Raw genomic sequence first — 22,903 nt, forward strand, 5'->3', positions numbered from 1 at the left:
GGTGACATATGAATCCTAGACTGAAAGGAGACTAAATCATGCTGAACAAGTTTGTTCAAAGGTAGTATAGAAAGATCACCTATAACAACAAATTACAAAGCTGATATATTAAACCCTGTTAAGTTTTAAGTGCAATGAGTTGACCTGCAGATACCCCTTACCTGTTCCAAACGGCCAAAAATGTGGCATTTGAAGAACTGTTGCATTTCATTGTAATGGTAGCTAACATGATGCTGACTTTGTAACACGCTTTAGCATGTTAAAGCTCTTCTGAAAATGACATTAATACAGAAATTTAATTAGCTGAATTCAGTGCTGAAAAAATCCTAAACCCTGCCCTTGGAACAGATTCCTTTATTAAAAATAAGACAGAGCCCCACACAGTCACAGTATAATCCATTTATTAGCATACCTTGTGAGCCATTGGTGTTGATCCAGGGGACATGACAGTTTTGGCACTTGACTGATTTCAGAGATACTCAGCCCCTGGTTAGTAGAAAGGGATTTTAATAGGACTGAGTGGGCTACTACACAAGCGAGTTTTTATTTTTGATGTGGGAAATTAAATATTTTTCTGAACAAGTAAAAAACCAGCCCAAGAGATGTGTATCGATCCGGGTCACAGTGCCTCATTCCACAAGGAGCGGTCCCAAGCTGGTTGCCACCAGGGGCCATTCTGTTCCCTTTAGCTGCAAGAAACTCCCAGCAAGTCTATCAAGATGGTGTTAAATACCAGTGCAGTTGCAGTTCATATCTCAAAACCTTTAATCTGATTGCTGAATGTACACATAAAAATCTGTCTTCAACTGGTTGATGGATTACTGCAGCTTTTTTGGGCGTGAAGAGACTTCGGGATATTGGCTTTAGAAAGGAAGGAAGACAGACAAAAGGCACGCCCACCTCTCTTACCCCTGAGATAGCAAATATCCATGTTCCTGGTTCTTCACCAATGCTTCCACTAACACTTCTGAGAAACTGATCTGTTATTCTCTGCTACAAGCATACAAGGATTACAAGGGTAATCGATATCCTGTCCAGGTTAATAAACAGCTGCCTGATTAATTATAGCATAGAACCTAATTCATAGAAATCATCAGAACAGTGTTCAGCTACAGAAAAGGGATAAATCTTTAATCCAGCTTCAGCTGGCCAAAGCCTGGACTGGTGTCAAGACAGAGCTGATAAGGGTGCCAGTCCAGACACTGCAGGTCAGGAAGACACTGGCACAGGGTCAGCCTTTGTAGAGCACTGGGGTATTCCCTCAAAGAAGGATACCTGGAACACTAATAGCTGCTCTTTACACCCTTACCATAGCCATGTTCCTACTCCTGCCAATGCTCCCAGCCAGCCACAGTGACGTTCCCTTTCCCACATAACCAGCATGTGCCACACTGCTATGGGAAGTTGTCTCATAGCATCCACGTGGCACAGCGCAGCCACCAGTAGCAGTGACTGAGCTGTCAACTCCTGGAAATAGTGTATGTGTGTTAGCCTTATCCAACAGACTAGTGCTGCAAAGACAGACTCTATCAGCCCTACAGGTATGTCAGCCAAGGAAATCTCTACAGAGCTATTTAGGTGCTCCCTGCCCAGAGCTGCGTTACGCTCCCCAGGCGTACCTATAGCAGCTAGTCTGAGCTCAGAGGAGCTGCTGCACCTGCCTGAGACATGAGGGGAATTAACCTTGACAGGTCTCCATCCCGTTGTAGCTAGGCTGCCACCAAGACCACAGTAGCAAGTTTAACGCTAGCTCCAGCATACATACATAATACACATACAGCACTGAAATCACTTACAGCATTGGCTACGATAGAAAATAATACTGAAAATAATCAGCAGATGGCACAACCTCCCCGGCAAACTGCATTCAGTTCTGGTTACCAAAGCTTAAACATCCAGCAGAAAGAGAAGACACAGAGAGACAGTCAGCATGTTAGCAGATACCTAGCCAGTTTGGGCTGAAGAGAGACGGAGATGCCACAGTTTTAGAAAAGAGACTATCTCTAGAGTAATGGACAACAGAGAATGTAAAGACAGGCCCCTTATTTCCTCTCACAGGTGAGACCACAAGGCAATTAATTCAGGAACTATAAAAAGAAATTATGTGCTATGGAGAATAAAATTATCTTGGTTCTCATTGTCAGAAAATAATGAGGCTGAGAGCTTAGTTGGATTAAATACGGAATTAAACATTTATATGGAAGACGAAGGCTGGTTACATTAAATAGTTTTTTAAAAGACAGGGATATAAACTCTCACGCTTTAGAAAAAAAAGAATCACAGAAGGATAGTGCATAGTGTTTGTACAACACCTAGAGGACCAAGTACTTGTACTTCTATTTTTTAATGATAATAATGCTAATGCAAGTAATTAATTTAAATGGGCCAAGAACAAAATTACCCCAAAGGAAAGGTTGTTAAAACTTGTTCACTACAAACTCACACGTACTATCCTTCGAAACATCTGCTGCTGGCCAACATTAGGTACAAAATACAGTCCTAGGGCGGCTGAGTGCCTCTCATCCAGCCAGGCAGTTCCAGTAAGACTCGGTGGCAAAGCACATGAGTTTGGCTTGGGCCATGGTCCCACTTTAAACAGTAAAGAGCAACAGTGGTTCTCTGAAACAGGTCAGGATAATTCAGGAGAGTATTGGCAGGTTTGCCTACAGTACCAGTACAGTAATGTGTAAAAGTAGGCAAAGGAGATTGGATACTTCCTTCCCTCCTCCTGGCTCATGCAGGACTCAAAGGATGTTAATTACAAGGATTCTCACAGCTTTCATGGTGACAAGATCTAGGAGAAAGAAATATTTTTAACTATAACATGGGAATTTCAGAAGAAAATGCCAGGCCTGCGTCTCACTCGTGTTACATGGTAATTTATTCTAACTTCTGAATGGCAACCAGATGAACAGGCTTAGGGAAATAACCTCATAGCTTCAATCCTTTGGGTGTTTTGATGCCTGTTGGGGTTATGGCTATAAAGTGAAAGATCAAACCAGGGTAAACTACAGATGTGACAGCACCCAAGGCACAGAAACTCCATTTGAGCTGCTGTAGCATGCTGGCTTGGGGGAGGCTGAAGGTAAAAGCCAAATCCCTCCACGTTTCCCAGACAGGTACTGTTGCTGCCAGTGTGGAACTTGGCATTTAATCCCCCACAGGACCAGAGGTCTGTGACACAATTGCCCTCAGTCCTCCTGTCATTGTAATTCCTGGGAGATAAGGAGCAGTCTGCAGCTTGCGTCTTAGGGACGCTCTGCCAGCAGCTGTAGGACAACACAGCCAGCGTGGAGCCAAGCATAGTGCTGCCAAAGGATCAAGCCTCACGCTTCAAACAGGATTATCAGCACAAGCTGCACTGCAGACATTTAGCTCCTAGAGAAAAAGCACAAACAGATCAGATCTGTCTCAAAGGCCAGTTTGCAGGGGTTCTGACATTGCATGTTTTAAAGATTCCTACAATTCTTTTTTTAAAATAAAGTTTCCAAGCAGGATCTTTAAACAGTCCTTTGCAACATTGGTAGCCCAACTATCCTATAATCCCTATAATGGAACTGCTTAGTTCAGCTTTCAAACACAAAAATCAGCCACCTAGCCAGGTCAGCACTTTTACATTAAGCTGTTTTATAGGAGACAAATTAAACCTTTAGGCAATCGCTACTTATTGAATCCAAGGCAATTTCTAGGACTTTGTCACCACATGCCCTGTAATATGACATGCTAATCCACAGGCTATGCTCTGCCTTCTCTTCTTGCCTTGGTAATACCTAGGTACCGAATACATTAGTGCCTTGAGTGCAGACCTTCTAAACAGCAGGCCAGTGCCTGACCCAGTCACTGCATATCCTGCAGCACATGAGTGAACCCAAAACATGCACATCTGGCGCAAGTTCCATGTGTCCCATCCTGTATTATTACTCTATGTTTGGGTCCTTGGTTATACATCAAAGCTTACTGCCCCTGCTCCTGAGCAGACCTGTCTTCTCTCTGGCTTGTCTATACACAGTGAGAAGACACTGTGCACTGCACAACTGTTAATGCACTTAGCCCTTCTGTCTATTTTTATATTTTTCTACCTACTCAAGAATAATAAATTAACTTACAAGAGTGCATAAGGCCTAAGAGGAAACTGTTCATTTGTTTGGATGAGAGGGAAGGAAGGAGTTGAAGTATTCAATAACCCCTGATTTCTCTCAGCATTATTTCTGTTCAGGCTGAGAACTACAGATTGATGGCAGTGCTTGCATACCCTCGAGTTAAGCCAGTTTACTCCCACTGAGAGGAATGAAAAGAGAAATAGTGCAAAGAAGAGAAGAGAGGAAGCATAGCTCAGAGGTTGCAAGAATAGGACACACTTCAGGAAAGCAGGAAGCTGCTTTGTAGCACACTTACGTTTTATACAAGGAGTGAGTAATTTGCTTGAGGTGTATCTATACCCCAGGAGTATTTCCATGTTTCATGGAAGAACTGTGAACACAGAGATATTAAAGACTAACATCACAAATAAAGGGCAGCTAATAACTATATTGAAAAAGGTATCAAGAGAAAGACTCTGCAGTGCTGTTAAATCATGATTTGACACCTGAATGTTTGAGATTAACATTACATTTGGATTTAAAGAAAAATAATATGTCTATTCAGCCTTTTGAGGTCACATTTTAAGTTCTTCGTAGTAATCATGAGGGCAAGAAAGCTATTGTCTCTTAAAAATGAAGATTTACTCTCACACCAACAACCAATTCTAGGAGATGCTGCTTTAAGGAAAAAGAAAACAAACCTAAACACAAAAGAACCACCATAGTGAGAAAGCAGCAATAAAACCATAGCATCTGGCAGCTGGAAATGTGTGATAGAGGGTTACAGCAGGAGGGGCAGGCATCTCTTAGCAGGGACAACCACTTTAAAGGGATCATATGGGAGCAGACCTACTATTCAGAAGAGAAAAGGTTCCCCCTAGAGATATAACAGGGAAGGAAAAAACCCCAACTGTTGGCCTGTTCCTCAGCTCAGCTCAAAACTTCTGATTCCTGGAACTGAAGAGAGCTGTTATGAAAAAATATCTGAAGACTTCCACTATGCCAGCACCTGGTGCCATCTTCCAAGCATCTTACCTCTCCTTGCAGCATTTTTCAACTGTGCAAACATACAAAAACAGGAACAGATTTACAGAGGCAGGTATCTCTCCACTTCTACAATTTCTGTGTGCCAGGGCAAAGGAACAAGTGTGATTCCATTACAGGGCTCAGGTAGTCAGAACAACATAGACTTATCATTCTTACCAGTGTGCACCTGCTTTCTCTGCTCAGAGATTATGGACCAAAGACTTTAAAAAATCAGCCATAGCTGGTTTTCTCCCAGCTCTACATTAAAGTCTTTTCCCAGTGTCCAACAACAAAATAATTCTCCATCAGTCACAGGCTAGAAGCCACAGCCTTCTGCTGCTGCAGGGCAAAAGGACCGTATGCTGAAGTTCCTAGAGCTCAGACATTTTCATTTTAGCTTGGTCACTTTCTTGATCCAGGGTACATATTTGCTGACCTTTGTGTACACACCGGGGGAGTCCTTCCGACCACAGCCGTAACCCCAGGAAGTGATCCCCAAAATGATCCAGCGTCCGTTTGACCTCTGACACATGAGTGGCCCGCCGCTGTCACCTTGGCAGCTGTCCACCCGTTTGTCTTCTGAGAGGTTCCCAGCACAAATCATGCGGTTAGTGAACTTCTGCCCATAACGGACCTCACAGTCTCCCCGTGGAAGAAGAGGCACCAACCCCTGCAGCAGAGTTCTCGAGTAGGACTTCCCTGGAACACACCAGCCAGACCAATTCACGTACAGACAACTGCAGTGACCTAGAGCACTGGCGCTCCGCACAAAACCAGATATTTGTACATTTCATGACAAGGCTGCGGCACAGAAATAGGCCAAGCTCAGCATCTCTGAGCCACCAGAGCTTCAGAAAACAGTGCTGCCAAGCCAGCCCACAAAAAAGAGCTGTAAGATCAAAGAAATGGGGAAGAGGTTGGAAAAAAGGTTAGATCAAAGGATGTCTTACTCCTGGTTCTGCCAACAAGTAACTTGAACCTCGTTCAATTTGTTTCACCTCTCTGAGCCTCCATTTCCTCCTCTGTAAAACAGGGCAGTGTTTTTTTCTCAAGAGAATAAATGCAGTAATATTTGTAAAGTGCTCAATCCTCAGAGAAGTTTTGGAAGATGTTTCAGAGGCATCCAAATATTATTCAAAGGGAGGTCATGTCATCTTTGGCCAGCCAGATTTGTCTTTATTTGCTCAAATCTCTTTATTACCCCAGACTTGCTCAGAACATAAGGTTCACATGCTATATTAGAGTGTGACCTTTCTGTGCCCAAGGTTTATGGTAAGTTCACAAGGTAGTAGGTAACTGCCCCTCTCACTGGGAAAGCCGGGTTTGGGGGGTGGAAGGGATTCTAGCCATTAAGCCCCAGTACAGCTTAAGGAAGTTACATGGCCAAGTTCCTCCTTGATCCGCCCCAGGCACCCCAAAGTGACACGTGCATGTGGCACAACTGACTCCAAAGGCAAATGTATACTTGCAGTTAAACACTTGGGGTAATGGCTAGGGGAACAGCTGGGAAGGATGGGTAAGTCCAAAATCAACAGACAAGCTCCCAGGGCTATTTGCCTTTTGGCAGCAAGTCTTTCTGAACACATGGCTTTGCTCCAGCCACAGCAGCCCCAGAAAGGCCTCCCTGCCCCAAGCCCTGCATTGCATCTCTGATCCTCAAATCGGGGGAGGACTGGACAGACAGTTATAAAGCTTTGTTTAGAGTTTATAGCTGTCTCCAAGCCTTGCTAATGCATCCATGTCAGGACTCCACCAAGTCCAGCAATTTAAAACATCACCTTGAGAGAGTTAAGTATTTAATAATGAATACTTTCTAGAATATTTCCTGCTCCCTTTTACCTAGGAAGCTCCATAGCAATGTGCTGCAAAAGGACAGGTACAGGCTGTCTCGAACCTAGTGCAGAAACCAGCCTCAGAGCCCAGCTGTCCCTGCAACAATATCCAGGGAGATCAAGCAAGGTAGTCTGAGAGAGATTCCTTCCACCTCTAAGCCCCCACTTCACTACTACAGTATCACGAAGAAGGCAGGAGGTCATGGAAACATGGGGCCCTCCCATAGGCTTTGTACACCAGCTCTGCACAGGCTGCTGCCTAAGGGGTCTGCTGCGGGCAAACGTGTGTAGAAAGGGGAAGAAAGAGGGGACTATGGCCAAATGGCAGCATTGTTCTCTCCCACAGCTTCAGAGGCATGCTATAGCAACCAAAACTTCCACCATCGGCAGGCTGAAGAAGCCTCAATGTCAGAAGAAAACACAATGACACAAAAATCACCTCACCTCCCCGCTCCCTAACACCATGCACTGGCACAGACAATAGGAGCATTAAGAACATGGCCTTGAGTTGTGCAGACATAAATTAATGGCCCATGTAGGCTTCTGAACCCAGGCTCCCCCACCTTTCTTGCCCCTCAAAGCCCCGTCACTCACCTGTGTCTCCCCAGCCAGAGATGATGCAGGCTTGCCTGTTGATGTCAGACTTCTCTTTCCTGTTGGGCAGGCAGACAGGCAGAACGTGGCGATTGAGGGAGAGACAGTGCCCCTCTCTGCCCTGCATCCGGACCAGGGCTATGTCATTATCATTGCTGCCGGCCCAGTAGTTCCTGTGGAGGACAATCCGCTCCACGGGCAGCTCCCTCTCAAACTCATCCTTCACGCCTGTGTGGTAATCGCCCACCCGCAGCAGGTAGTGCCGCACATCAACACCAAACCTGGAAAAAAAGAGATTCAAGATCTTGATACTCCTACTAAGGGGGAAACAGACTCACACAAGTCTCAGTTGCTGTGAGACTGAACCACCTCCTCACAAATTGATAAAAGCACTGTAGAATGGCAAAATGCTGGTTCCCTTTAAGTTGTAAAGCCTCAAAGTTAAGAGGGCAGGTGTAAATAGTGAAGGATAAACCAAACCTATATTGTCTCTTCCCTGTAAGTGCTCCAAGATCACACACATCATAACCTGAAGGTCTTGGTTTAGAAACTTTGCTCATGTGGTTCCACTGGGCTGGGAGGATAACCTTGTATAAGGTTATCTTGTTCATCATTGAGCGTCCCTCGGGGCTCCTCATTCAAACACACCTTTTGAAGCAGTGGGCTGCAGTCACTACCCAGCAGCTGCTGATCAGTGTTGCTCCGCACAATAAACGAGTATCTCGACGAAAACCCTTCAACCGTAGTGAGGCCTGCCATGGCCAACCGCCTCTGAAGAAGAAACAGAGGAATAAGAGGTGTCACGTGGGGACACATGGGAGCTGTTTTCCTCTTTTCCCATCTGCTCTGTCCCATTCGGGCTCAGCTGGTGTGAATTCTTCCCTAGATAGGCCCACTGGTTCAAATCAAGTTCAAAAATCACCAGTGAAAATGTGTTAATGTACTCAGCATTTGCCAGGCTATTTCCAGAGCCTGTAGGAAAGCTGGAACCAGTTCTGGCTTTCCCAGCAATTACAGGGTAGTACCTCAGAGACTTGTTTCCACCTATGATTCTTTTCTTGCGACGGTGAAGCAGACGCATCCCACACACACCAGACTCTGGATCTGCACAGCAAAGTTAGAGCAGTTGGGTAGATACTTTCAGCTTAAGTATCAACAATTGCTTTCATAGAGCCAAATACCATTTGCCTTCCCTGAGGGTATTAATCCTCATGGCAGTTGACTGCATTGTGTTGTACATATGGAATTCATAGAAGATTTGATCCCATAGATTTCCTCAGTTTTGGTGGAGGTCCTTACCTGCAGTATGTGTAGTCTTATGCCAGGAATGGGACCTCTACAGCTATTTCCTCAGTACTCTAAACCCCAAAGTTTGCTCATGGTTACTGCTCTAAAGAAAGGTATGGTGACTTGGCTGCAGGGAAGTTCTGCAGGCTCAAAGGCCTGACATGGGTGGAGCTCCTCAGACTAGTCTGGAGCACCCTGTGCTCCTAAGAAGAGACAATGAAAACAAGGAAAAAGTAGGAGGTGCAGGACAGGACATGCTTATTTTGTAGGTAAAGTTTCAGCCAAAGAGAAGAACTACAGGGAAAAAGCATAAAAGCGTGTAGAGATCCTACAATTGGAGCTCCAGTTTTCTGTATAGAAGAAATGGGCATGTCACCTGTTCTCCTGATATCTTGGACCTTCTCTTCCACATAGTCACAAATCACACCAGCATCCTCACTGTGCCAGCAGCTGTGAATCCCGGTGTCAGGCCTGACACATTGCCCCAGGGTGTGCTCTGTGCCACTGCATTCTATGTTGTCGAGATGGATGGGCCCATGGCCTTCACCAAAATAAGCCATTGCCCTGGCTTTTGCTGTACCACTGCAAGTAGAGAGAGGATGGCTAATCTGCAGTAAGCAGGAGGCAGGTGAACCTGATGGACCAGCACATTTTAAGAGAAATAGTATTTATGTGTCACTCCACACACAGACAGTAGTACAGTAAGAATAGGACCCTACTCCCTCATGCATATGTGGGTATGCCAAAACTAAGAAATGAAGCCCCCAGAAAGAGGTCCAGAAAGAAGCAATTCCCCTGAGAGCTGTTTGGATCTGTAAGATGCATGTACCAGACCTCTTACCTGAATCCCAGTTGCCTGCAAACCACTGCAGCATCTCTGTCTGTCCAGCCATCATCACAGACACTGCCCCACTGCCCATTCAGGAATACCTCAACCCGTCCCTCCTTGGTGCTTTCTCCATCCACCAGCCGCACAGGAGGCCCTGCAGGAGAAAACATGTGGGTCACTGCAAGCAAAAGCACCAGAAAGTGAAGTGCCCAGAACTTGGGTTCTATAGGAAAAGATGAATCCCAGATATCAATAAGCTTAAAAAAAAAGAAAAAAGAAAAACAGGAGTGTTTCTATATGAAGACATTTCACTTCTGTGCTGAATCAGAAGACTACATAGCTATTAATTTATTTAATACATACTGGAAATCATTAGTGGATCGTATTCTGAAAGCTGAGTAAAGAGGAGAACAAGAACAGAAGGAGAGTTATTAACTCCTGAGGCAAGAGTGGACAAGCTTAAACATGCCTGCGAAAGAGATCCATTAAATCATAAACCTATTACATTATTCCAAGCAAGAGAAGATTTCTACATCCAGGAAAAACAAAAAAAATTGGATGCCATCTATTTCAATAAAAAATTGTCTGACAAAATGGAAAAAGTCTCCTGTAGTAGGGAAAGCGGAGAGTATCAGGCCTCATATAAATGAGGAAATTATGCTAACTTGAAATACATTCACAATTTTAATTAAAAGTGTGCCATCCACACAGGAGAGTGCAAATTTCCACACAACAGCCCCTTGCATCAGAAGTCCTCTTATCTTGGCAAGGTGTGACACTAATGTAACTATACCATTTTCCTAAAGGGTCTAGTTAAAGGGGTCCTGTGTTCCCACAGACACAGGGCTGAAGCATCTCGTCGGTGAGCAATGGCACACTAAGGCAGCCACCATTCCTCAGCCCCTCAGGTTTGTTTTAGAGACTGCCAACACAATTCTCTCCAGTTTCAGTTTCTCTGCAGTTCTGGCCATACGTCTGGTGGAACCACAGCTCTGTGGCTCTGCCACAAAAGAGCCAGGGCTCATTCGTAGGAGTTCTCAAAAAGCAGCCTCCTGACTGGAACAGCACAGGGAAAAATCCCACATCTGCCAGACCTTCCAAAGGAACAGATCAGCAGGTGACACTTCCCCACTGTCCAGGGCAAGGGGCAAGGTGAATTACCCAGGCTGCCATCCATGACTGTGTTGCTCTCTGGGGAACAGCGGACTCCCACATCCTCAGCGTGTGAGCAGTCATGCTGCCCCCAGTTGCTGTGGGGACAGTCCAGGAGGGACAGCTCTGTCCCCGCACAAGCCACATCATCCAGTAAGATAAAGCCTTGGCCAGCAGCATAGTCCCCTTCAGAGGCCAGGGTAGCAGGACCACTAGTGGAAGGAAACAGAACGTAACATCAGATTCATTAAAACTCATTAATCCCACAGAGGGACCCAAGCTCAGACTCAAAGGAAAACTCCCCTGCAGAGCCCAGCTGTGATATCGGTGGCCTCCTGACCTAAACCACTCAGTGACACACAGGATGGCAATCAAGCAGCTTGCACATCTTGCCAGCTTCAGTTTTCGGGGTGGCCAGCTCAGACCAGTTCATTTTCTAGTGTCTGGTCAAAGGGACAGATATACCACAGATGCTGCTTTGCAGACATGACACCAGGTACATCAATCTGGGGATGGGCTAGCAGAGGAGGCATCAAAAATATCAGCATTTAAGTAATTCTACTTCTTTTTATAGGAAGCATCTACCTGGAATTGAAATGCAGAAAGCTGCAAACATTTAGGCACTGCAAGAGATGACAAACACAGTATGCAGCTGAACTCGAAGACAAGAATTTAGTTCAGTCTTTTTTTCAGTCTATAAAGCTAAAATTTTACAAAGATACCCTAATCATATTAAAAAATCCACACACAAAAAACACTTTACTGGCTCCAAGACTACAGTATCCTGATTTTAAATCTTCCTCAAACTCATACCTGGAGGGACGACAGTTCAGCAACAGGCTGAAAGAAAAGCATTACAAAAATCCCTACTACTACTCTTTTTTGCCCTGATGGTCTTCCTTCAACTGCTGAAGCAGGTGATACATTTAGCTGAGAGAGCAGATGGGTGATACCGTTTAGCTGGCAGAGCAGAGAGGGTGGCAGTGCTGAGAAACACACGCAAATTTAAGGAGTGTTAAGAGAGCTTTCTGGTGAGGGGTTCATAAAGACAGTATCAAGCCCATTATCTGCTTTCAAAACAGGCTGAGGCAAGAGATAATACAGATTCCCCCCCCATTGGAAAGGATGTGGGTACCTATTAATCTTTCCTGAATAAAGCTGTATAATGGTAATAACCCTTCTAACAAAGAAAGCATTGAAGGATTAAGGTCCAGCCTATCCCAGTGAAGGGTGATGGAATCTAATCCTTGAAATTAGGAAGCACAGACACTACACACACTCTCAGTCCTACCTGAAGCCCAGCTGCCTGCAGACCACCTGGGCACCAAGGTCTGTCCAGCCATCATCACATACTGTGCCCCAGTCTCCGTTGTAATAAACTTCTACCCTGCCTTCGCTGGGGCTGCGGCCACCAGCCAGCCTGACAGTGCCCTCTGCAAAGGGTGGGAGAAGGAAAGGTCAGCACTCAGCAGGGGAGAAAAGAAACAGCCTGAGCCCACTGCTGAAGTCTCTGTACAGCCCATGAGTGAGAGAAACCAACGACACAGATATCTGTAGGTACTCAAAAACCCAAACATTCATTGCTCTCAAACATGTCCATCTGTCAGGGGAGGATTCACCTCAGCCTTTCCATGCCACCTGTGGAAAGCCATGGGAACACCACCAAGCTTGGCTCTGATCCACTCCCACCTGCTGCTTGCTCTCTGCCTCCATTTATGGCAGCCCTTGTGGGAGCCATACATAGAAGACCTGCAGGATCCTGAAGCAGGGGGGTTATCTGCTGAGCAAGCCACGTAATATGGGAGTAAGACCGGCCACATCTGACTGGCATAGAGCCGTAGATCTGTACCTGTGAAAGGGTCACAGGAGATGCTAGCATCTTCAATGTGGTCACAGTTTTGCTGTCCCCAGTCACTCTTCTTGCACTGGTCAAGTGAGAGTTCATTGCCTGAGCACTCCACCTCATCCAGCAGGATTGGGCCAGATCCCTGCCCATAGTGAGCCCACGACAACGCTTTTGCGCTCCCACTGCAAACATTACAGATACATATGCTCAGTAAGGAAGGTCACAGTCTTGTGCCCTCAGATTCTGCCTTGCACAGGCACTCTCCTATGCTAGGTCAGTGTCCTCCCATAGATAATCTGTATTTCTGATACAGTGGTGTTGCCAACTGTTAACCAAAATCTGTTAGAAAGTTTTGTAACGAGACCTTCCAACACATAACAAAAAAAAGTGCCTGCAACATGAACTGTTCAGACACCTGGTGAGTTCTGAGGACAATGATGTTTCAATCTCAGTAACAGGCAAAACTCCCAAAGTTTGAGGGATCTCAAATTTGAATCATCTGTTTTAAACAATTCTGTACTGCTGTGATTTTCAAGAATGCTCAGTATACAACAGCTCCCATGTTGAGCACTGAATGGCACACAGGAGAATGAGGTGATCTCTTGCTTTCCTGTTTGAAGAGGATAAGAGCAGTCAGTGAAACTGGAGGTGTTTAAACTTAACCAAGTAAGCAACTGCATTTCATGTATGAAAATCACCATGACAAGTTATCACTGAGGCCAAGAAGATTTGCATTAGGACATGTGTGCAAAAATAATGAACAGGGATAAACACAAACAAACCTTAGATAGGGATGCACCAACTCTTTTTTTCACAGCATAAACCCATAAGACTGACAGGAATTAAGTACAAAATCCCTTTATAGGATGATCAGTCCAGAATTATCTTTCCCAGGGTTTCTGTATACCTCTCATAGAAAGGGCTGGTACTATAGTGAAGGGACATGTTTTCATGTTCTTTGTTCTACCTACTTCTATTACCACTCTGTGACATACAACGGGGAAATTACCTGAGTCCCAGCTGCCTGCAGACCACTTCAGCATCCCGGTCATCCCACTGGTCATCACAGATGGTACCCCACTTGCCATCATGGTAAACCTCCACTCGCCCTTCAAAGCTCTCCTTTCCCCCAACTAAACGCAGTGGGGCACCAACACCTGTGCTTCAAGAAAGGGAAAGAGAGCACAGCAGAACAAGAAAGAGACAAAGCACATCCAGCAGTTCAGGGTGTAGAACCATTCACCAGCCAGAGGAGCTCTTGGGATGCTTTCATCCCACCCTACCACATCCTCCCCTCTAGACCCCCCAGAAGCATTGTGATTGCAGCCCACAGTATGGGGTACTGCTGGTCCAGGGATGGCTCTTTAACTGGCTGCTACGGTGACTAAGAGTTTGCTGCCTGCAGACAAAAACCTGGTTTGATAAAAAGGGGATACGGTCATAAGCAACAGCCATCTTTCAGTGATTGTAGAAGTATGCCCACTCTGAGTATTTAGGATTGGGAAAGGATGGATAATTTTCCACTGGAAGGAAGATAACCACCTGTATAGCAGGTGAAAAAAGAACATGCTCCAATGATTTGCTCTCCACAGCTTCATGACCTTAGATTTTACATCTTATCAGCAACACTAATGCAAGAAACAGGGAGCAAACCTCTTCTGCAGATTTACCTTCTGGAGGGACACAGGTTACCATGGCACTCCCCTGGTTACAAGCTCCTGACACAGCCTCCCGATAGCCACACTGCAGCAGGGCTTTCTCATCCCCATGGCAGTTTGCTGACTGCAGGTGCAGGGGAACAGGCCACAGTCTGAGATGACTCTTCTTCCCAGCTGTGCCGATCTCACTGGAACAGAGAACACAACAGAGCAATGGAAATGCCATAGCACTGCTTGACTTACGAGTTCCCCTCAGTTCTTGTGACTCTCCAGTCCAACTGTGCCATTTCACATCCCAGTGAGCCCAGTTGATTAGGAGTGCATAGAGGGGTGTCCATTTACAGTCTAATGGGAAAGCACAAGCAAACACAAAGCAATTCCTACCATCTAACCCATTTTGTCTTCCTACTTACTGTAGAGGAGTTGATCTGGTCAGAAATGGCACCCTCGTTTGAGAGTGGTGAACAAACCCATCAACAGACTCAAACATCCAAATATCTGAATCACCTTCTTCCTCCTCTGTGGTCCTTATCTCCTTGCTGTTTGGAATCTTGAAGGTCCAAATCCCAGATTCCCAAGGAGGGTTCATGCTCTCAAAATTTCTATTAGATTATTACAGTAACTCCAGCTGGTAATACTAAAAAGGGAATACGATCTCACAGCTCACTCATCATAGTCTGGAGCACCAAGTACAAACTACTGTTTCAAAAAAATCTTGCAAATGCTGATTGGGGATGGGCATAGCCATGTAAAGAAAACAGTACAAAAGGACCCTGGCAAGTGGGAAATGAGCCCACAAAATGAACTCCTCTCCCCCAGCACTACACTAGAGGGACTGTAACCACAGGGGCTGTTCTTTCAAAGGCCACATGAGCATGTAACTCTTGCAGTTAGACTGAGGTTCCCACCTGAGACCTAGTTGCCTGCAGACAACGCTGGCATCCCAGTCAGTCCAGTGGTCAGCACAGATGGTGCCCCAGAGTCCATTGAAGTACAGCTCCACACTATTATCTTCAGCTAACCGCACAGCACCTTCCAAAAGAGAGAGAGAAAAAAAAGCTATCTTCTGATGGATGTTTCAGACTAGCAAGTCAGCCAGTCTTGGACTTGCATGTAGCTGAGCTGAACTGCACTTGGCTTCTCCCATCCTTGTTTTGCTGATGCTGTCACTGAAGTGACTTGAGTGAAGAAGCATGGGACATGTCACCTTCCCAGTTCCAGCAACGGCTGCTCAGGAGGATGGCTGGTGCTACGTTCTTTTCAAATCCATGGTAATATCGGCAGGAAACTTGGCTTCTGCCACAGCTCCTGGATTCTCCTTCTGTGAAATGGGGATTATTTTACATGCTGCCTTGAAAAGATGTATGGAAATGGCAGGCTCTCTAATTCCTTCTAACACTCCACTGATTTAGTTTCGATTGGCCACCTCACCTATGAGAGTCACTGTTGCTACAGCTAGATGTTCAGTAACAACAGGTGAATCCTCTTTAATTTCTCCAAGAAAAGCAAGTGCCATGTAAATGCCCTTTCAATTCCCACTGCACCACAAACACCTACCACTGTTTAGAAAGCACATCTCCTCACTCACTTATGTATTGGGAGAAGGCTACACCTTCTGTCTCTAGTACCTCAATGCAGGCATGCAGCACAGCTACACTTGTATCCTTCACTTTAATGAATCCATCTTTGAAAGCACTTCCACTGGCAAGGGGAAAGACTTTTTCCTTTTGTTTATTAAACTGGTATTTCATCTGTTCTGCAAAATGTGGGAAAAGCGAAGAAGGTCAGAAAACAGGAGGCCAAACAAAATGTTTTCAAGAATGTTGCGCTGGAGTCAGTGTATTGAGAGAGCTCAGCTCCCTTGCATGCCTCAAAGTAAGCAGCAGTCCTTTTGTCAGCACTGCAAGGAATTTTAAAGCAAGCTTATGACCTACCTTGCCACCGAAGATTTACAAAGCTAGCCACAGAAGATTCTTCCTTGTTACATTTGAACTGCTACGCTTACATGAGGAGAGTTCTGATATGGACACTTAAGGAGCAGGAGTGGGTTGTTTTCCACATATCTTGAACTGTTTTCAAAGTGGCGTAAGTTAACAGCAAAAAAAAAAAGTTTCCTTGTATGAGAATAAAAACATCTATACAAGGCATTATGACTACAGCAGCTTAAATCCACCCCCTGCTGTATACAGACGTTCTTCTCCCACACAGGCTAGTGTCTAGTCCTAACTATTTCGACAATTTGGGACAGCTATTGTACTACACTTCTTTCACAGGGTGTCCCACCTGCTGCTTGCAAGTCTGCGCAGCACGCATTTCTGGCCTGAGCCCCCTGAGACCGTGCACCCACTCCGGGTGCCGGCAGAGACACGCAGCAGTCCTTACCTTGATTACAGTCGCAGTTAGCCCAGCCGATGGCCCCTGACGCAAGCCGGTAGAAGCACCAGGGTGTAGTTCCCCCATCTGGGTTCCTGCAGTGATTGTGGTCCCCCAAGCCACGGTCTGGGTACTGCTGAACATAATCGGGGAACTCTGCCCAGTTGAGGCACTCTGCTCCGGCCTCAGTGACTGCCAGCGAGCCATTGTAATACCCAAGAGGTCCGACACCACACACGCTGGATGCTGGGCACAGGAAGGGAGCTGTCAGCATCACTTAAGGCAACACACACAGAGGCTTAGACAATATGGGAGATACCAGCTGATCTCCTGAAACACCTCCCCTCTCTGCAGTCTTCATTGCTACTTGCTTGATTACAGTTCTACCACTCTTCAAGGCAGCTGCTCAAAGAATGTTTATAATACACACTATCTAAAAAAGAAATTGATCTGAACGTCATGAACTGCCCAGACAGGCCTTTGAAATGTGTTAACTCTGGGCCCAAACACAGACAATTTGAACCAGTTCCCATTACCGTTTATTTCAATAGATGTATTCACTTACTCTGGAGCAGCACTTGAGTCTGGCACACACTCCTCCACTTCCTTCCTCACCTGCTTTGGCACCTGAATTAGATACTCTTACATTTGATCCTAGGCTCTTTAGAAGATTAATTGCCTGTCTAAATTGATCAAAACTGAGAAGTGTTTAAAATTAGCTACAATTTCATTCTATAAAGTAGGCAGGTGGGAAATGACATTGTATTTCATTGTATGTGTGTTCCCTATACACATTAGCACATCACCTGTCTTATCTGAACATGGCCAATGTATAGGAAGGGAAAGGGAACCTATTTGGGGGGGGGGTGCAGATGCCAATGTTCCAGGCCAGTGCCCATGTGAAGTATCTCATGCAAAGAAACCTCAACGATTAATTTAATACGGTCATGACCCTGAAATAACAGAGAGGGAAACCAGAACCAGACACTCTGTGAGAGTGAGCTTTTTAGAGTCCATAAAATCGGAAGAGAGACTCAGAAAGGGATAACAGTTATAGCTCTGTTCACTGAATAAACAAAAAGAAGCTGACACTTTCAGAAAACCCTTCTGCCATACAGACACGTAGGGCAAACAGCAAGGGTACAAAGAAACTTTTGCTCATGCCATTTGCCTTCTAGCTGCTGCCAAGCCCAGAGGGTGTTAGTGAGAGCTGAAGGTCAACTGCAAGGTATAAAAATGAGAAGCAGTTACAGGTAGGTGTCTGGAAAACACACCATGTGCTTTGCATCAGCTGGAAGCCTCAGAGGTGGGGTGAATGAGAATTCATTAGTTATTAGAGCAGAGGAAAGGTGAGCATACAAAAAAGACTGAGGCAGAGAAAGAGATGAAAGGAAAAGAACATGTGGAAGGAGTAGAGAACTGCAAGAGTATTAGACATGAAAAAAAGAAAGTGGTCTGGCCATATTGGGAAGGAGATAAACAGGCACTGAGGCAGGAGAAAAGATGGAAGAAGTTATGGAAAGAAAGGAAGAACACCAGGTAGCAGTGGTTCATCGTACCTATGGTCTCAGATCACCACTGCAGGAAAGAATCTGCCCGATGACTGAATTAATAACTTCTTGTTCTTACCTGCACTCTGCAAATGGTTTTTATTGGGCTGGGATCCCAGGAAAGCCTGGGAAAAGAAACAGAGCAAAAGCAGAGAGATGATTATCCGATGAAATAAACATGGGCATGTCCTAAAAGCATCTCAGCCTTTTGCTGCTTTAGGCAAACACACCCTAGTAACCAGCTTCTTCCCCACTCTCCCCATTGCTTCTCTTCAAATCCAATCACAGGTCTTCCTACTAACAGCAAAATTAAGAATTAGTGGCCTGCAGAGATTTACCCTTGATCTAAGCACTACATTACAGTTCTGCTTGTTCTTTTCCAATAGAATTGGAAGCCTGAGTGAGATGCCTATGGAAAGAAAATAATTGTTACCAGTAAGAAAAATAATTAATAACCACTCATTCTCTCTCCGTTTGTAGGGAAGTCATCTATGGCCACAGCAGCAAACAGATAAATCTACGTGATAGGATGATACCCCCAGGGATCCCTGTTAAAATAGTAATAAACATCCATGTACAACATGGGAAACACCTAAAGAAGAAAATACAACAAGGTTTTTTTGAGGATTTTGGTTTTAATACGTGAGAATATGATATGGCCTATGGTATTATTATCCAAATGGGGTTAAATAGCTAAGAACAAAAAATATGGAACAAAGCCCTCAGAATTCCAGTATCCTGTCCAGCCCCAAAACTGCATTTCCTCTTATAGGCAGTGTTTTTGGTGGTTGTAACTTGGCTGCTGGCTGAGAGATAGGGATCTCCCCTCAACACCATTACATAGTGTGCAGGTAGGTGCCAGATTTTCACAGACCCAGAGTGAAAAGAAGAAACTGTACATGCTTCTGCTAGCTCCTTGTAGTTTACCTCATTTCTAAATACTTTTTAATTAACATTTCTAATACTTTTATATGAACACGGAGCTGTAATTCACAGAGCGGAGGTGTGTATATAAAGAATACTAGCTATTGGAAATGGTTCTGGTTTTCTTCAAAATTTTGCTTCTCTCAGCTTCACCTCTCCCTGGAAAAGGAGAAGAGTAAAATTTGGAATTAAACCAAATCCGCTGCTGGAATAAGCAGGGATAGTTCCCATAGATACCTGACAAGAATGACACCTACTCATGGCAGATACCATTTTCAAATCGAGCTTATGATTATGGTCCAGCGGGTGTTGACAATCATGGTCAAGCTCGAGCATCACCCTCTAGAAGTCAAAATGTGACACTGCGCATTGAAGATGAATTCCTGCCATGGTTCAGAACAGCAGATCAGATCTCAGGTGTGTATGCACAAGGGGATGCACAGATAAACCAGCATTTAACTGAAAAACCCTTTTCAGCCAAAAATCCATCTATCTGCATGTATCAGGCCGTTGGAAGCCCAACATAATAGTCTATGAACCAACAATGCTGAAGGACTTATCTGAGGATCTCAAAGCTCTTTGCAAAGCGAGGAAAGTGAGCTAAACTACACTTTTGTGACTGCACCAAACAGGTGACAGAGCCACAATCCAAGTCCCCCGACTCCTAGCTTTTAGTGTGGACCTGCATGCACATGTGAGCCTGCAGGTGGTAGAGGGATGGGTTGGACTAATAACAGGCTATTTATGAAAGCCTGAACCTGCTCTTCTTGGAGACGGACCATAAACGAAAGAACTGCAATCCAAGTAATATGCTTCCCTTCTAATGAAAATTAGTTGCTGCCAGTTCCCGCAGCAGCTACCAAATCCCCCAACGCTGACCATCGCCACCACCAAATTTTAGTGCAAACAGCCTGTGCTGCAGTCACTGCCCCAGGTCCCTGTGGCTATAAATCATCTGTCCACAACAGCAATCGGGGTAATCAGTCAATCAGCAAAGAACAGAAACAAAGGATCTCTCCTGCCAGGGTCACTGCAGCGCCTGAGAAACATAGGAAACTGGAGCCAAAGCATCTGCAAGCCCTTGTGCATCCTGCTTTCCTGCTTTGTTTCCTTTTCTGAATTTCATATGCACAACGAAATAAATCCCTCCCCAAGCCCTTCCCAGAGACCACAGCTGCCTAGACGCTTTGGAAAACACACTCAAGCAATAACAAGATCCACTCACAGTGAGGCTGTTAAAAGAGCCATGTGACTTCTTACAAGCAGATAGAAGAATAACCATTTCTTACCTCCGCACATCTGAGACAGGAGAACAGGTTCGAGAGCTCTACCAGGAGCCCGAGCACTTTGGGGATCTCCATCCCTGTGCGCAAAGTGGGCAGAAGCTTCTTCAAGCATCACATGCTCGTTCAGCTGCCGGGCTCAGCAGCTGCCTCCCGCCCGGACTCTGCAGCTGGGTTTCCCCGGGAGCAGGGCACTAGCCGCTCCTCACCGGAGGGAGCTGGATGCCTCTTCCATCTCTGTGCGGGGAAAGGGACTTGAAGGAAGGGATCAAAGTTCCCGGCAGCATCTTAGAATTTCACTTGCCCCTTCCTCTCCCCATGCCTTCTTGCTTCTTCTCCTCGGAAAGGGGAAAAAGAGGAGAGAGAAGGGCGGAGAACATGCCCCAGAATTTCCCGAGCACCCTTCAAACCGGGAGGCGGCAGCGCAGGCGGGTGGGGCGCAGCCCTCAACCCGCTCCGCACCCCGCTGTCCCCTCCCTCCCCCCCTCTCCCCCGGCCTCTCTGCCCGCTCCAGGTACGCGCTTCTCCCCGGGGCCAGCCTCCGCCTCTCCGCCCCTGCCTACCCAGCGCCTGGGCTCGCCGCTCTCCCCTCCCCTCCTCTCCTCTCCTGCAATGCCTCCTTCCCCCTTCCAGCCGCCTCTTCCTTCTCTCCCCGAGGCGCAAAGGCTGCGGCCACGGCGGGGACCCGGGGCCGTATCCTACCGCAAAACCTCCAGCAACACAACTGGGAAAGGAAACGGCTTGTGTGCGCACACTTGCCAGAGATTAGACTTGTTGGAAGGAATCTGGACTTTATCCCCCCACCGCTGCCTCCTCGATTAGCCGCCTGCAGCTTCCTGAGGTCAAACTCTCCGCAGATTTGAACCCAGGTAAACGGGACCCAGAAAACTTCGCATTAAGCAACTTCCAGATCTCCCCACAGGTGGCACAGCCCTCTCCAGGGTGCATTCCCAGTTTTCAGCCCTGCATCTCGCCATCACCGGTATTGCCTCCAGAGATCTTTTCCAGCAAGCGTCTCCTTGACCTTGGGCTGTAAAGTTATTTTCTCTCGATTGGCTAAGATGCTTTCCAGAGGGTTGATCATTATTGTATTGCAATGAACAATCCTATGGGGTTTTTTAGTGTTTTCAGCCTACTGCCCCTTCATATGAATTAGGCTTAGAGGCTACAATAAGTTTCTAACATTATTAAATCTAAGAAGGGAATGGGTCCATTTAAAGCTGTTCACTCTTTTTTTACACTTTTTCAAAATTTTTTTACACTTTCCCTCATTTTTACACTTTCCCTCCATTAGCCCAGTCTAATGGACATTTCCCGTATTTATATTCTGATTTTGGAGGGATTAACTCCTGGTGTTCTGCAGCATGAAACATGAAGGTCACCTTAAGAAATGAGCTCACCTTTGGCCAAGTCTGCTGAGCAGCATTTCTGAAGACACCTTCAGCATAGAAACAAGGAAAGGGCTGATAAAAATCCATTGGCTTGACAAAAAGCCTCTATTTCTTCCCTCACTTACTGCCCCATTACTCACTTCACATGACAGTTTTGTGTTGCCTCATCCTCAGTCACTCACCAAATGCAAGGAAATTCCACTACATGCTGGATCTTCTAGAGGAGTCGCTGAGTGCTAGGAGGGAGACCTTTCTGGAGTGGATTTGTACCACATTGCATTCTGGACACTGGATTTGGCCCAGAATTACACTCAGTTAATTAGGAGCAAATCTCCTGTATCCTCGTAGCGAGGGAGGCAGATGATCAGAGCAACAGAGGATGAAAATAGCTTAGATGCTACAGCACGCTGCAACTCTCAGGCAGCACTGGCAAAAAAAGAGCAAAACAAAATGAAAGTATGGGAATGTGTTGGAATTTAGAACCACTTACTCCAGTGAAAACACAAGGAAAGGATATACTGGAGGCATGAACAGAAAATCTAATAGCATTCAGAGAAACCTGCTTCTTAGTCAGGAGTAGAGAAGTCGTTGATGCCCCTTCAGAACTCCCATAAGACACTCACCTATTTTAGCCCTCTGACACATACTAATAGGGCTTAAAACCTCTAGTAAAAGCCTGTACTGGATTTCTCTCACAGTAGCTTCTAAGTTGCTTCCCTCTCAAGGCAAGGCTTTCCTAGATAAAGTGATTTCCTAGATAAAGTGATTTTAAAGGAAACACAGACCAGTGCACCAAAAGCAACAGAAGTCCAAGTTTGGTATTGTTTCTGGAGGAATGACAAACCGTGCGAAGATGTAGTGGGTTTTGCAGTTGTCTCCTCTGTGGCGGGTCCTCTTTTGGAACTGTTTCCTTCTTGCCAAGACTCCCCCTGGTTTCCTGGCACAGGTAATGACATTTTCTTGAGAGAGATGGAACTCAGATTCTCAAAAGCTTCTCATGGCTACATGGCCCTCTCCAAGGTGGAAAGGAAGACCAAGAAGGAAATTATACCAATATAACTATGGCAGTTTAGATAGGT

General features: G+C 45.6%; 1 protein-coding gene across 6 annotated transcripts; it reads right to left on the minus strand.

Moving 5' to 3' along the window:
- Positions 1 to 384: 384 nt before the first annotated feature.
- Positions 385 to 22,108, minus strand: LOC104324035 (neurotrypsin-like). Of its 6 annotated transcripts, none has more exons than XM_069796338.1 (16): positions 22,007 to 22,108; positions 20,440 to 20,670; positions 18,306 to 18,351; positions 16,686 to 16,922; positions 15,212 to 15,335; positions 14,316 to 14,491; positions 13,655 to 13,802; positions 12,649 to 12,827; positions 12,091 to 12,232; positions 10,809 to 11,011; positions 9,660 to 9,801; positions 9,195 to 9,400; positions 8,557 to 8,635; positions 8,180 to 8,302; positions 7,532 to 7,812; positions 385 to 5,804 (listed from the first exon to the last, which is right to left on the minus strand). In XM_069796338.1, exons 2-16 carry the CDS (start codon positions 20,509 to 20,511, stop codon positions 5,494 to 5,496), a joined length of 2,469 nt encoding a protein of 822 aa, XP_069652439.1. In that variant the 5' UTR covers positions 20,512 to 20,670; positions 22,007 to 22,108; the 3' UTR covers positions 385 to 5,493. The 6 variants fall into 6 exon arrangements, with proteins under 6 accessions (XP_069652439.1, XP_069652440.1, XP_069652441.1 ...); XM_069796339.1 differs by lacking the exon at positions 22,007 to 22,108 and adding an exon at positions 21,834 to 21,851; XM_069796340.1 differs by lacking the exon at positions 22,007 to 22,108 and adding an exon at positions 21,136 to 21,321.
- Between the last annotated feature and the right edge of the window lie 795 nt (positions 22,109 to 22,903).

Source organism: Haliaeetus albicilla, chromosome 11 (genome assembly GCF_947461875.1).
Source record: "Haliaeetus albicilla chromosome 11, bHalAlb1.1, whole genome shotgun sequence".
In the NCBI taxonomy this organism is placed as follows: domain Eukaryota; kingdom Metazoa; phylum Chordata; class Aves; order Accipitriformes; family Accipitridae; genus Haliaeetus; species Haliaeetus albicilla.